General features: G+C 41.8%; 1 protein-coding gene across 1 annotated transcript; it reads left to right on the forward strand.

Moving 5' to 3' along the window:
* The first annotated feature begins 756 nt into the window (after positions 1 to 756).
* Positions 757 to 5,277, forward strand: KBTBD7 (kelch repeat and BTB domain containing 7). Its single transcript, XM_080916764.1, has one exon. The coding sequence runs from the start codon at positions 1,003 to 1,005 to the stop codon at positions 3,082 to 3,084; it is 2,082 nt and encodes a 693-aa protein (XP_080772890.1). The 5' UTR covers positions 757 to 1,002; the 3' UTR covers positions 3,085 to 5,277.
* The last annotated feature ends 11,105 nt before the right edge of the window (positions 5,278 to 16,382 follow it).

Raw genomic sequence — 16,382 nt, forward strand, 5'->3', positions numbered from 1 at the left:
CACAAGAGGCCAAGAGAGAGAGGAGGGGGCAAGCAGCCCCTTTTATAGTGTCAGGTCACTGGGGCGGAGCATACCTGGCTACTGCCCTGTAATTGAGGGGTGGGGTAAACCTGGCTGTTGCTAGGTAACTGATGGCCGGGATTTACAGAATCCCAACACTCATGACTTCAAATTAGTGGGTGTATTTCTATAATAGAGTAAGTAAAACAATAATTGATTTTGCATTTTAAAGACAATAGATTACTTTAATAACTATTCTAATAAAAATAAAGAACTCTGTAAATTGCACATACCATTCTGTCTCCACACAAACTAAAATACTGGTATCCTCAGTTTTCAAATTTGATAGTTTTCAGGAGGAAGTCATACAATCAGATAATAGACTGGGTACTTTTACTCTGGACTTGAAAGCCATTTTATTTTAGGGAGATGGATTCTCTCTACATAGCTCAAGCTGTCCTGGAACTCACTATGTAGACCAAGCTGTCCTCAAACTCAAGAGATCCCCCTGTCTCAGCTAGAATAAAAGGCGTTTGCTCCGATACAAGTCTGAAACCTGAAGTCTCAAATTCAAGATACTATCCACTTTCTAAGTGAGAGAAAGATTCAATAACAGAAGAGGTTACATAAACTACAATTCCCAACATGCAAAGCGGAAGGATCCCGTCATGCATAGAGGCACACGAAAGGCAACCTGGGAAGAGTAGTTTGTCGGGGCATCTACCCGTCTCGCCAGCGCGGCAGAAGCTGCTCCTGCGGCTGGTTCCCAGGGTCGAGTGAGGGTGAGCTGAGGGGAGATTGGGCGCGAAGGGAACGGTGAGTCAGTCGCGGGCTACGCGATAAAGGGAGGCGGCACCGCGGCGAAGGCCCAGCTGAGTAATCGCGGCCGCGAGCGGAGTCTGTTCTGGGACGCCGCTGTGTCGGCGTCGGCGAGGGAGGCGTGAGGAGGAGCCAGGCGCCTGCAGCCGTTCTCGCCCTCGGCGCCCCGCCGCCATCGCCACCATGCAGTCCCGGGAAGACGCCCCGCGCTCTCGCCGCCTCGCCAGTCCCCGCGGCGGGAGGCGGCCCAAGAGGATCTCCAAGCCCTCGGTGTCGGCCTTCTTCACGGGCCCGGAGGAACTAAAGGACGCGGCCCACTCGGCAGCCCTCCTGGCACAGCTCAAGTCTTTCTACGACGCGCGGCTGCTGTGCGATGTGACCATCGAGGTGGTGACGCCCGGCAGTGGGCCCGGCACGGGGCGCCTGTTCTCGTGCAACCGCAACGTGCTGGCGGCCGCTTGCCCCTACTTCAAGAGCATGTTCACGGGGGGTATGTACGAGAGCCAGCAGGCCAGCGTGACGATCCACGACGTGGACGCCGAGTCCTTCGAGGTCTTGGTGGACTACTGCTACACTGGTCGCGTGTCGCTCAGTGAGGCCAACGTGCAGCGCCTGTACGCGGCCTCAGATATGCTCCAGCTGGAGTATGTGCGTGAAGCCTGTGCTTCCTTCCTGGCTCGCCGACTTGACCTGACCAACTGCACTGCCATCCTCAAGTTTGCCGACGCCTTTGACCACCACAAGCTGCGATCTCAGGCCCAGTCCTTCATAGCTCACAACTTCAAGCAGCTCAGCAGGATGGGTTCCATTCGGGAGGAGACGCTGGCAGATCTGACCCTGGCCCAGCTGCTGGCCGTCCTGCGTCTGGACAGCCTGGATGTAGAGAGTGAGAAGACTGTGTGTCATGTGGCGGTGCAGTGGCTGGAGGCTGCTCCCAAAGAGCGGGGCCCCAGCGCTGGGGAAGTCTTTAAGTGTATTCGTTGGGCACACTTCCCTGCAGAAGATCAGGACTACCTGGGAGGGCTACTGACCAAGCCTATTGTGAAGAAGTACTGCCTGGAAGTTATTGAAGGGGCCCTCCTGCAGCTGCGATTTGGTGATAGGTTGTACAAGCCAGTGGTGTCCAAGCCAAATAGCAGCCACAGCAGCCGCAGCAGCAGCAGCAACAATAGCAGCACCAGCACTGACACCAGTAGTTCTGTTGTTTCTGTAGCAGAAAATCCACCCCAAAGGTTGGGTATGTGTGCCAAAGAGATGGTCATTTTTTTTGGACATCCCCGAGATCCTTTTCTCTGTTATGACCCTTATTCGGGAGATATTTACACAATGCCTTCTCCTCTGACTAGCTTGGCACACACTAAGACCATTACGTCTTCAGCTGTTTGTGTCTCTCCAGACCATGACATCTATCTTGCTGCCCAGCCCAGGAAAGACCTATGGGTGTATAAACCAGCCCAGAATAGTTGGCATCAGCTGGCAGACCGCTTGCTGTGTCGAGAGGGCATGGATGTGGCATATCTGAATGGCTACATTTACATCTTGGGTGGTCGAGACCCAATTACCGGAGTTAAATTGAAGGAAGTGGAATGCTACAGTGTTCAGAGGAACCAATGGGCGTTGGTGGCTCCTGTACCACATTCCTTTTATTCATTTGAGCTAATTGTGGTTCAGAATTATCTGTACGCTGTCAACAGTAAGCGCATGCTCTGCTATGATCCTAGCCATAATATGTGGCTGAATTGTGCATCTCTTAAACGAAGTGACTTTCAAGAAGCCTGTGTCTTCAAAGATGAAATCTATTGTATCTGTGATATCCCAGTCATGAAGGTCTACAACCCAGCGAGGGGAGAGTGGAGGCGGATTAGTAATATTCCACTGGATTCAGAAACCCACAACTACCAGATCGTCAATCATGACCAAAAGTTGCTGCTCATCACTTCAACCACCCCACAGTGGAAAAAGAACCGTGTGACCGTATATGAATATGATACTAGGGAAGACCAATGGATTAATATAGGTACCATGTTAGGCCTTTTGCAGTTTGACTCTGGCTTTATTTGCCTGTGTGCTAGAGTTTATCCTTCCTGTCTTGAACCTGGTCAGAGTTTCATCACTGAGGAGGATGATGCAAGGAGTGAGTCTAGCACTGAATGGGACTTAGATGGATTCAGTGAGCTGGACTCTGAGTCAGGAAGTTCAAGTTCTTTCTCTGATGATGAAGTCTGGGTACAGGTTGCACCTCAGCGAAACGCACCAGATCAGTAGGGTTCTTTGTAAATATTTCGAGACAATAAGATGTTTCTATTGTATGGAATGTATTTGAAAAATGATACCCCTTTTCCTGAAAAGACAAAGTTGATTAGGACTGAAGATTTGGTTTAGAAAGGGTAGCAATTTAAAATAGTAATGCAATATGTAAAATTCATACAGTCCCTGAAATCAGCTTATTTCTATAATTTGCTGTCCTAAAAGTCTATGATTAAAATATGCATAGTGAACTACATAAATTGATAAAGGTGTTTAGTGGATTTTGTTTTGCTGTTAATTAGTATGTTAATATTTTGATTTCCCTAGTTTTAGTTAAATTTTGTCTAGTGCTATGAGGTCTTGTTACTAGAAAAACTGGACTGAGAATTGTTGTATTTTGAAGGTGTTAACATTTTCCTTCAGAATAATGAAAGATTACATTTTAAAGTAAATTTTTAGTATCCTCAGTTATGGTTTATTAAGATTCTAGTATGCTCTTCTTCCTTTCTGCAAAGGAAGAAACATTAAGGTTGCTAAGTAGTGATTGCATATTGATAATGTGCTCAGTGGACTTACAAGGTCACAGAAAATGTAAAAAATCAGGGTCCCACTGTTTCCAAAGAATTAAAATGTTTACTTTAAAATTTGAAAGTCTGTATGTGGTAAATACAAGACCTATCTCTTGACAGAAAAACCTACTCTAGTAGTGCCATCAATAATTTAAGCACCTTTCTAAACCAAACAATAAGAGGTCATTTGTTCTATAAATTCACAGTTCTTACCTGTACATGTTAAGTGCTTTGCTGACTCAGAGGAACAACCCTTTTCTTCACTGGACATGATTAAATAATGTAAATTTTTCTTCGTTGGTCATGCACTGTCTTAAAAAGTTTGCTTCCCTAAAATATTTTGGCTATCTAGTTTTAGTATTCATCTTAGAGGCTTTATCAGCGGAAAGTGATTTATTCTTTAATGTTTTGTGAAGTTACATTGGTTTTGAAAATATGTATAAGCTAAAGGCAGTATTTTATTGAGATCGGTAGTTACAGTGTTTATCAACTCAAGTTAAGTGCCAGCAAAGAACTTTAAAACTTCAAGCTGTGTATAGAACTGTTGTGTGTAGTATTGAAAATTGTCAGCTTTTTAAGTCACTATAAATGTTCTTGATTTTCAGCTTGAAGATATTTTTGTATTACAAGTTGACTGTTAAGGAACTTAAGTGGATGGTGGGTGGCATTTGGGGCCAGTAGTTAAAGTATGTTTCTTCAGTTCTTTCCCTAATCAGTGGTATACATGCCATTTTATTATGTGCCTGTATCCAGTTTATATTTCTCGGTAAGTTATACTCTAGTTTCTGTCTCAGTCACCATATGTAAAGGAAAGTCCAGAAGTAGTAAACTACACAAAACAGGCGTTATTATGTTATGTAGGTGCTTACCTTTTGAAGGTTTATTAATACATATGGTTTGTCATAATACATATACATGACAAATGGTGTACATATACAGATGTTTTATGCTATATAAAGTTTTCTATATTCTTTTAGAATTTATCTTCCTCAGTCTTTGTTTCAGTACCATGCAAAATTCTCTTTATTCTCTGGTGGCAAAATGCTAATGTTTTTACACTTTGGTAGAGAATAGAGTTTGGTCCACAATGGGGAAGTGACTTTTTGAATGAGAAGAAGTGAAAAATAAAGTGACAAAAGCAAAACAAAATGCCATGGATAATGTGTCATTCATCATTTTGATAAGATAGTGTGAAGAGTGTAAGATAGATGGACAATATTTCTGTTAGAGTTTGCTGACTCTTCTGAAGTGTCTTCAGGCTTTCAAGTCTAAATTCTAAGAGCTACTCTTTAGTTAGAAAGTTACTTTTCCCTGTTTGTGGGGGCCAACCTTTTCTTCCCCATTAACTTCTGCTGATAGTTTTTGTTCTGTAAGGTGGTAACTTGGCAGTGCTTATCACAACCAGATTATTTATCTGCACAGTTAAGGTTTGCAACTGATGAATAAAAGTCAACTTCTCAAACTCATCATTCTCAACACTTGAGTTAAAGCATAGGCTAAATATTAGTAATATCTTGGCTTACTGACACATTTTCTTTGGAAGGATTTTGATTTTGTGAAACATTTGTGAATAGATGCTATTATTTTATAGATAAATGATTTGTATGTTGCTTGTTCCAAATAAAGCTGGTTTTAAACCGAAGGCTTCCTGGCTTTATGTTTTATTTAGTTGTTAAGTGTATAAAACCATTGCTTATTTAGTGATATAGGTAGCAATATTGAAATTTTTCTCGGCAAGAATTCTCCCCTGCTGACTTTGCCAATTAATCAGCAAGTGCTCAGGGTAACTGTCATTTCCAGTGCTACCATTTGTAAGACTTAGAAATAGAATGTAAGAAAGTAGATAGATGTATCTACTTTTCTGTCTGTGTATCTATAGCTTGAAATTCTGAGAACCTAGATTACTTCAAATGCTAGTTAAGAGGAAGCTCGGCATGGTGGTGGAGCACTTCTCACCCCAACACTGGGAAAGCTAAGGCAAGACGGTTGCAAATTTCTTGGGCTAGCCTGAGCTACACAGTGAGACTCTGCCTCAACTAAAAATATGGCAAAGTAAAGTGTCATGTTTTCAAAATGATAAGAGACTGACTTATTTTAAAAGTATAGGGGGTATAGGGGGCTAAAGAGATGGTTAAGAGTACTGGCTGCTTTTCCAGAGGTCCTGAGTTCAACTTCCAGCAACTATTGCTGGCCCTCAACCAACTGTAATGGAATCTGATTTCCTTTTCTGACATGTGTAACAACACATTAATACACATAAAATAAATAAATTAAAAAAAAAAAAAAGTTTGATTTAGGATCAAACATGTTACCTTCTATCTCTTCTAGTTGAAAAGCTTTTTTTCTGTTTTGGACCTAAATTGTACTTGTGAATATGATAAGAACTGAGTCATTCCCTATTGAATTGCATATGTTTATCTTTTCATAGTTTTAAGTTTATAGTGGCATCTACTTCTGGGCAAGAACAATTGTGACAGAATGACAGTGACACCTACAAAGAATATTTCTGAAAGAAATGAGAAAATGTTAGCAACCTCGGAACAAAGGGAAACTTGACATCTGAAATTTGGATTTAGTTTTTAAATGCAAATGACTGATCTCAAATGAGTTCATATATGAAGGCTTTGACACACAGACATTGTATAAGTGTAAGAAAGAATTATTGTCTAAGAAACCCATGTATGTATTAGATCTTAAAGTAAATATATGATTGAGGAGTTTCATGTTGCTGATGTTATGACTGCTTATTGTCAATTTTGTATTATAAGCATAGAGAGTAAACAGTTCCATAATTAGAAAACAAGTCATTTGGAAAGGACACTTGTGATAGTCTGTAGATGCTTGGCCCAGGGAGTGGGTGTGGTATTTTTGGAGTAGGTGTGATCCTGTTGGAATAGGCGTGTCACTGTGGGCATGGGCTTTGTCCTAGCTTCCTGGAATTGAGTATTCTGCTAGCAGCGTTCAAATGAAAATGTAGGTCTCTCAGCTCCTGTACCGCACCTGCCTGGATACAGCCACATTCCTGCCTTGGTGATAATGGACTTAACCTCTGAACCTGTAAGCCAACCCCGATTAAATGTTGTCATTATAACAGTTGCCTTGGTCATGGTGTCTGTTCACAGCAGTAAAACCCTAACTAGACAGAATTGGTACCATAATATTGGGGTATTCCTGTGACAACCTGACCATGTTTTGGGGAGGACTGGGAAAGGGCTTTGGAACTTTGGGCTAAAAGAGCTATTGGGTGTTATAAGCTTTGTGGGATGTTCTATAGAAGCTTGGAAGATAATGTTGAGAACAGTATAAACAATGGAGGCCTGGCTTGAGAAATTTCAGAGGGAAGATTAGAGACTTATCGGGGCTGTTGCTGTTTTGATTGTGAAGATTCTGTGGTTTTGGTTAGCTGGGACTGAAGAAGCAGTTGTGATTAACAAGATACCAGAACTGCTAAAGCAAAACCTTTGCATTTCTGGGACTAATGATGCTGGTCAGCTAGAGTTAAGAAATTAATAGCAATTAAAAAGAGACCAGCATCATTGAGGTGAAATCTGGGAAGTGTTTTCTGAGAGCACAAAGAAGTATTTCAGAGACAGCCAAGGTGGTACCTCATGCTGCAGCTAGCCTTGGTTTTATGTAAGAGTCACCCAGGTGGTCCTGGTTCTGACGGCATGAAGGGGTCATGTAGAGCAGCTGAGGCTTGGCACTGTGAGAGGCCATGGAAGGCCATTGGTGAAGGCGCAGCTTCAGTTGCAGTTGATGGCCCAGGACTGAAGGGGTCATGCAAAGGAGCTGAGGCTGGGCACCATGAGGAGAACCTGTGAGAGGCTATTGGTGAAGCCTTGTTGCAGCGGAAGACAGCAGTGTTTTGGAGATGCCAGTGCCATGGGATGACCACAAGAACAGCAACAGCAGTGACATACAGGCAGCTAGAGCCTAGAAGACAAGGTGTGTGCTACAAACGGCAGAGCTGGAGAAGTGACCCAAGCCCTTGGAGAGAAGCTCAGAAGATCTTGAGTGGATCCCCGACATTGGACGGTTAAGAGTTTGATTTTGCTTTTGATTGTGACTGTGCCCTGATTTTTTTCCCTCTTGAAGTAAGAAAGTATTTTAGTGGAGCCTCTAGTTAAAGGACTTTGAATTCCAAAAGAGAGTGGATATTTTAAAAGGATTGAGATTTTAATATGTAAGAATTTGTAAAAAAAAAAAAAAAAAAAAAAAAACAAAAAAAAACTGTGGGACTTTTAAAGTTATTTAGATCTTGGGGATGAATAAGAAAGTAAGGGTTGAGGCTTAATAGTAATGTGTTTCTGTGTCAAGTTGACAAGGAGACAGTTGTACTAGTTTGTTTTGTGTCAACTTGACACAAGTTAGAGTTATCACAAAGAAAGAAGCCTTTCTTGCGAAAATGCTTTTGAGATCCACCTATAAGGCATTTTCTCAATTAGTGATCACAGTGGAAGGCCCATTGTGGGTGGTGCCATCCCAGGGCTGATAGTGAGTTCCAGGACAGCCAGGGCTACACAGAGAAGCCCTGTCTTGAAATCAAAACAAAACAAACAAAAACCAAAAATTTAAATTTATTTTGATGAAGGGTGACAGCCACACTCATCTATGGGGATAAGGATACGATTTAGAATGAGGTCAGGAATTATGCTGATCGAGCAAAGTAGTGATTATAGTGAATATAATCATCTATAATGATTATAAATGCATGACCTCACAAGCTCTGGGAAGTTGGCTAGGTTTTCTTCCAGGGCTTTCAATCCAATTAGATAGCTGCTGGATACTGCCAACATGTGAGTGCCGTTTCACCTTTACAGATAGCTTGATTTTTGTGTTTCATAGGTATCAGGACTGGGTAGCACTGTTAATTACTTTTCGCACTAGGCAGCTTGCAAAATATGTTCTGGTACCATGGATGCTAGACCCCAAGGATGAGACTTTCAGCTGGATCTTGCTCCAGCAACACTAGCCCTGTGTCCTAAGTGTGTGGTGTCTTCAGCAACAGGGGCTTACCTTCAACATTCAAGTGGCAACCAAGGATGAGAGCCATACTGCTTTGTTACTGGGGTTCTTGTTAGTCTATAGTTCTTTTATTTTTAATTAAAAGATTTATCTTAGTTATATGAGGACACTGTAGCTGTCTTCAGACACACCAGAAGAGGGCATCAGATCCCATTACAGATGGTTGTGAGCCACCATGTGGTGGCTGGGAATTGAACTCAGAACCTCTGGAAGAGCAGCCAGTGTTCTTAACCACTGAGTCATCTCTCCAGCCCTAGTCTATAGTTCTTGTAGGCAGCATTGTCAGTGTTAATGGCATATGTATAGTGTATATACACATATGTATTGTGTATGATTTTTAGGTAAATAGAAAATAGAGACCATCACAGAAAATCACAGCTGGACACTGTAGAGATTAATGGATCATGAGGAACCCAGCCACAATGGACAGATACATCTACATCACAGCTCATGCATCTTTGGCTCAGGGAATATCACAGAAGAGAAGGCAGGAAGATTTAAGAACCAGAATATGGAGAAGTTCAGCTGTGAAACTATCTCTCCTGGAAATGACTACACAAACAAGATCTGAACAATGTCAATATCAGTAGGCATGCTAACAGAGAGGGGGGACATCTCGGACATCTCATGGGATCACGCTCTTGGATTGAAAAACCACAATAAGTCCAGACCCCCGCCCCCCAGCAGGCAGAACAGAGCCAAGAATATAGGTTAGCCGGTTCAGTGACTTTTGTTCCAGGACAATCTTGAGGAACCAGGTGTTTCCCTTGTGATTCTTCACAGGTATTTGCCAATGACAATTTTGAGAACCCCTTTTGGGTTGTGGCTTTTTTTTCCTTTAAATACCCCTTCTTCCAGCTACTCAGGGTCAAACTTCTCTACCCCTGTGTGGGATACGAGTCTAGACCCCAGTGCGCTGACTCCAAATAAACCTCGTGTGATTACAGCAAGGACGGTCTCTTGTGAGTTCATGGGGGGGGGGGGGTCATGTTATCCTGAGACGTGAGTGAGGGTCTCCCTGCTCTTGGGGTCTTTCAGGACAAGGGACTACAGACAAATGATAACTGCTGAGGGAGGGATAATTATTCCCAGGAATTAGCCCCCTAGTTGGTTATCTAAAATAAAGTGGTTGGCCCTGAAGCCATATATAGACAGACTCAGCAGGTTTCATATATGTGTGTGTGTGTGTGTGTGTGTGTGTGTGTGTATAACAATAATAATGGGGAAGAAGAAGCTTCTTCAGTTTGAGGATAGGAAACATGGGAGGAATTGGAGGGAGGAAAAGGAAGAGAGAAAGTGATACATTTAAAATTTAATTTAAAATGTATAAAACATGTATTTTGTATATGAATATTTTGCCCACATATATATGTTGTGGCAAATATTTTAAAAGTCATCAAATCCTTAGTATAGCTGGCATTGTTAGAGCCATGTGGCATCAGCGCGACATATTCATCTTAGCGGCACCAGTCTTCCTTATCTCTGGCCTCAGAGACCTGGCTCTCAGGTCCCAGCAACCACCCTGTTTGCCAGCCTCTAGCCACTGCTGTATCCCAGCAGAGGGCCAGCCGTGAACTCTGCCCACACTCCCACCAGCCTGACAAGCCTCCAGAAACTTGTAATTTAGCAATGGTTTATCTCATATTATCTCAGTAAATTTATAATCCACAAAATGTCCACACAATAAACTCAGAGCCAATTGGTATGATATAATCCACACACCTAGATAAGACAAACTGTCCTATATCAATCTGTTTCTTATAACATATTCATAACTACCTGTGGCTATGCAGAGCCACGCAGAGATAGATCATCTTTGTCCTCCATCTTGCCTCTTTCTCTCTTCTCCTGACTTCGCTTCCCTTTCTAAAACTCTATTCCCACCTATCCTTATTTGTCCAATCACAGGCCTCTTTTTATCTTGTGCCTACTTTCTAATTTCAACCACAATTCACCCTTATCATCTAATTAAAAAAAACTTTTCTCTCAAATATAAACTGAGCAAAACTATTACCATTTTGTAATTTTTAAAGTATAAAATATACCTAACACCCAGTCCAACATTTCTGTCAATTAAATAGAACATTTTGTTATCTATTCCAGCTTAAGAAAGGCTTAAAATCTATATGTTATGTTCTTGCTAGCTTTGTATACTATCTGAACATCATCTAAGTAAATATATTCTCTCAAAGTTAAACAGCCTGGGTAGGTTATGAGACTATAATTAGTCTTCAACTCCATCAGAAATCTGAGAATGACCAATACCATTTGCAAATATAGGAAGCCTAATATGGCTTCCAGAACTGAGACAGGTTGTAGAGACAATTGTCTACCTGCACAGTTCCCTGTTAGCAACACACAGGAGCATCAGTCTTTAGCTTTCTGGCCCAGAATCATCTGACAGACCTCTGCAAAGCAGGGGTTACTAAGAACTAGCTTATTCTGTTTCGGCAGAACTATTCCAACCTGTAGATTGTGTTCTTTCAAGAACAGTACAGGTCTGTAGGAGAAACAGGCAATCTCTGGCAGTGGCTGCCCAGCCACAATGGATTACCTCACCTGGAGGTGGAGACACTCAAGTTCTTCTTTGAATCCACCAAAGGGGACCTGTTAGTAGCAGACATGTCTCAACAAATAATAAATAACATTAAATGTCACATTTTGTAGATTTATGACATTTTTGAGACCCATCTATCTCTGTAATCTGGACTGTTATCCATTAACTACTCTCAGCCATTTTTAATTGAATTATCTCAAAACACCCTTTTAATTAACACAGAACCACAAGTTTGCTATCTGGCCCTTAACTCGAATTGCTTAATCATCTACAAACAGTTTATAATAGAAGTTATAGTTGTATTCTTCAATGTGTTGTATAGGCTCAATGCCTATATAGGAGTAACAATATTAATCCCAATTTTATATCAATAAGAAATTTGTACCAATGAAACTTTAAATTTGAATCAAATAAATTCTGTACCAATGTAAGAGACTATAACTTCAACTTTGTATCAATTAAAAGATTTCTACTAATGTAAGATATAGCTATGTAATATTTTAAGAGTAGATTTACTAACCTATCCCTATTTGTCTATTTCTCTAACTTCTGTGATATGCTATATTCCCCCTTTCTCTTCCACCCCCTTCCCTTTTACCTAAGAAGGAAGAATAGAGAAGAGGAAAGGAAAAGTAGAAATCCTTGAGTTTAAACTCTCTAGTTTCCTCCCTTTCTAAAGCTACATTAGTAAAGTATCCCTTAAGTTACAACATATCTATAATTCATAAAATAACCAGAACCATCCACCCAATATATGGAACTGGGATAATAATCTTCTTTTGTCTGCTTCCAACTGAATTTGGGTAAAGAATCCCTTCTGGGGGCCCACAGGGAAATAGGAAAATTGGCTTTGTCAAAGGAGAGCTAGCTGGCATCATGTGCTTTCCAGTCACTATGTGCTGAGAAAGTTCACTGCTTAGCTGACATCTTGACTATGACAGTCAGAAAGGCTGGATAGGCAAGCTAGGTGTTCTGGAAAAGTTCTGGAAGCAAGTTTTTAAAAGAAGCAGCTTTGATGTAGTTGAGGTAAAATCAAACATGCAGCTGGAATGGAAGAATCTCAGCTTCATGGAGTGTGGATCTTCCTGAGGCTGTCTTTCTCTTCTTTCATCCTGCAGCACACAAAACTTACAAGCATCATCTCGTTCTGGAAAGACATTCACATGGAGTGTTCAGGGTGCACAGACTGGTTAGTGAAGACCAATAAAGAAAGACAGCTGCCTCTCTTCAGGTCAGTTTGATCACATAATCAAACTGTCATATAATTTTGTATACATGCCATCTTAAAGGATGGTATGTAATAACGAGTTATGAGAAATATGTACCCAGTAAATGTTATTGGCTGTGTATAGACATTTTAGTCTCAGCCGGTTCCAGAGCTGTTTCCATATACAGAGACATAAACCACATATACATCACCTATTTGTTGATTATGTCAGTCTCCCTTTTCTTGGTCACCAAAGTCTTCAGAAGGTCTCCCTTTGTCATATCTGCTCTTTATCAACTTGGAAGGAACCCACAGCTTTTCTTTTCCTGTGGAAACATAGGCATAACCACCTCCCCCGTGTTACACATTCCCCATTTTCCATTCTGATGTCAGAATATACTTAATGCAAACAGGCTGGTTTAGTTCAGTAGTTTTTTCCACAGTCCAATGTTTTTCAGCAGCTGTGGTATTTTGTTTATTAGCATTTAAAAGATTTATGGTTAATAAAGCACTATGTAATCTATCTTTGGGTTTTTTTTTTTTTTTTTTTTTTTTTTTTTTTTTTTTTGCCCCCTTTTGCCTGTTAAGCATCTTCTTTAGCATTCAGTTAGATCTCTCCACAATCGTTTGTCCTGTAGGATTGTGTGATGTGCCTGTAACATGTTTTTATACTATAATATGCAAAAATATGCTTCATCTTATGTTTGGAGGAATGTGGATTTGGGGACTTTGGATTTGGAAAGCAGTGGAAGGCTTTAGAGGAGGCTTAATGGGCTGTCCCAGGAGGAATGTGGAAGACTTTGTTACTGAGAGTGATTTGAGTTGTGCAGGCCTGGCCCAAGAGGTTTCAGTGGAGAATTTCAATATGTAGCCTAGAGACTATTTTTGTGGTATTTTGGTGAAGAACGAGGCAGCTTTTTTGCCCTGGTCTGGAGTCTGCCTGAGGCTAAGGTGAAGAGACTCGGATTAATTGCATTGACAAAGGAAGTCTCAGAAACTCACAGCAGAGACTTTGTTCTCTGGTTAAGCCTCATAAAGAGCATTTTGAACAAGCACAGCAAGCTTAGAAAGGAAAAATATAAAATATATGGTGTGAGTATTAAAGGGGGACCAGGAAGTGAAATGGAGCTGAATCCTGTGTTCTAGGAGATGACAGATTAAGGGATCCTACCCAGTTAAATTTAAATCCTGACATGGTGGTGCACACCTTTAATCCTAGGAGTCAGGCATGCAGATCTCTGAGTTCAAAGTCAATCTACAGACCAAGATCCAAGACAGTCAAGCTTGGGCAGTGAAGGAGTTGGAAAACAGAAAGCTTGTCATAATGTAACAGAACAAAGGGGCCATGTTCCAGCTCCTGCCAGCAGCAGAACTCAGCAGCTTCGGCCATGTGGCTCTTGCTGTAAAGTCAAGAATAGAAGGGACCACTGGGACAATTGATGCTGGTGCTGGAGCTAAGGAATTAGTGGTGATTAAGAAGAGACCAGCATCACTGAGGTGAAATCTTCTGGAAAGTGTTTTCTGAGAGCACAAAGAAGCTGTGGTCCAGAGATAGCAAAGGTTTTACCTCCTGCTGCAGCTGTACTTGGTAATATTGCCCAGTTACCCAGTGGTTCTGGTTTGGAAGGCATAGAGGGGTCATGAAGAGCAGCTGAGGCTTGGCACCATGAGAGGCCACGAAAGATGCAGCTTCCGTTGCAGTTGATGGCTCAGGACTGAAGGGATCATGCAAAGGAGCTGAGGTTTGGCACCATGAAGAGAGCTGATGAGAGGCTATTGGTGAAGCCTAGTTGCAGCAGAAGACCCCAGTGATTTGCAGATACCATTGCTATAGGATGATCACCAAGAACTGCAGTGGAGTGGATCAACCCGAACTTAGAGCGCTACAGAGGGCAGAGCAGAGAAGTGACACCAGCCCTTTGGAGGAGCCCAGAAGACAATGTGTGGATCCCAGACTTTGAAACAAGAAGCTGTAACATTAACGTTGCCTTGGAGACCTCAAGATGTTTAAGATGCCACAGCCATGGGTTATCTGCTGGGGAAATCTAACAAGGGGTGGAAGCAGCCCAGGAGAAAGAAGTTTGTTATAGTCAACAAAGATGAAAAAGGAGTTGGCGGTCTGAAGACTGCTTTGACATTAGCCTTGGAGATGCAGAGTTTGGAATTTGCCCAGCTGGTTTCCTGTCTTGCTTTGGGGATTACAGTTAAGTGATTGGATGAATCTCAGAAGAGACTTTGAACTTTTAACATTTTGAGACTGCTATAGACTATCGGGACTTTGGAGGTTGGACTAAACATATTTTGCATTATGCTGCTTAGGTATGGCCCCCATAGACTCATATATTTGAACAAGCCTATGGGAGCCTGGGAGTGGAATGTGATGGTTTGTATATGCTCTGTCCAGGGAGTGGCAGGATTAGATGGTGTGGCCCGTTGGAGTAGGTGTGTCACTGTGGGTGTAGATTAATAAATTTCTCATTTTAGCTGCCTGGAATTAAATCTTCTACTAGCAGCCTTTAGGTGAAGATGTAGAACTCTCAGCTCTGCCTGCACCATGCCTGTCTGGATGCTGCCATGATCTTGCCTTGATGATAATGGACTGACCCTCTGAACCTGTAAGCCTGCCACAGTGAAATATTGTTCTTTATAAGACTTGTATTGGTCATGGTGTCTGTTCACTAAGACAGACTCTCTGCTTCATACTTGCCATTGAAGATGTGAGTGTTCAGCCTGCTGTTCTATCCACCAGGCTTACTTTCTGTCATGCTTCTTAGCCCTTGTCCTTCAGGAAACATAAGCCCAAATAAACTTTCTTATCTAAATTGCTTCTGAGTCATAGCGTTTTATCACAATAGAAAAATAACTAAAACTCTACTAATGACCAGTGACATGATGTCATCCTTGGTGGATTAAGAAGTTATGGGCTTACTACTCAGCTAGTAGAAACAATGACTTTATGAAATTCATAGGCAAATGGATGGAACTGGAAAGTATCATCCTGAGTGAGGTTTACAAAAGAACATAAATGGCATGTATTCACTGATAAGCAGATACTAGCCCCCAAAAGCTCTGAATACCCAAGAAACAATTCACAGACCTTATAAAGCTCAAAAAGAAGGAAGAACAAAATGTGGATGCATCGGTCCTTCTTAGAAGGGAGAACAAAACACTCATGGAAGGAAATACAAGGTCAAATAAGAGGAGTAGGGATTGAAGAAAAGATCATTCAGAGACTGCTTCACCTGGGGATCCACCTCATATGCAGCCACCAAACCCAAGCACTATTGCTGATGCCAAATAGTACTTACTGGCAAGAACCGGATATGGATGCCTCATCAGAGGTTCTGCCAGAGTCATACAGATACAGTTGAGGATGCTTGCAGCTAACCATTGGATTAAACATGGGGACCCCAATGAAAGAGCTAGAGAAAGGTCTGAAGGAGCTGAAAAGGTTTGCAACCCCATGGGAAGAACAACAATATTAACCAACCAAACCCTCCAGAACTCCCATGGACTAAAACATCAACCAATGAGCACACATCAAGAGACCCATGGCCCCAGGTGCATATGTAGCAGAGGACAGCATTGTCTGGCATCAATGGGAGGAGAGGCCTTTGGTCCAGTGAGGGTGCATTTTCCCAGTGTAGGGGAATGCCAAGGCACTGAGGTGGTTGGGAGAGGGAGCACCTTCATGGAAGCAAGTGGAGAAGAATGGGGATGGAAGTGGGAAGGAAGGATAACATTTAAAATGTAAATACAGAGAATATCCAATAAAAAAACAAGTTGTGGGCTTAGTGAGACAGGAGCAGGTCTGAGAGCTGAAAGTGACCTGGACATAACTGTGTATTTTGAAACGAGTGATTATGAGAAAAGAAGAACCAAACTTCTTTCCTGAATGTTGTTATTAAGATAGAGGCCAACATTCGTATCAAAGGGCAATATGAGAGAAACCCCTTTT

This window comes from Micromys minutus (assembly GCF_963924665.1).
Source record: "Micromys minutus genome assembly, chromosome: 5".
NCBI lineage: Eukaryota > Metazoa > Chordata > Mammalia > Rodentia > Muridae > Micromys > Micromys minutus.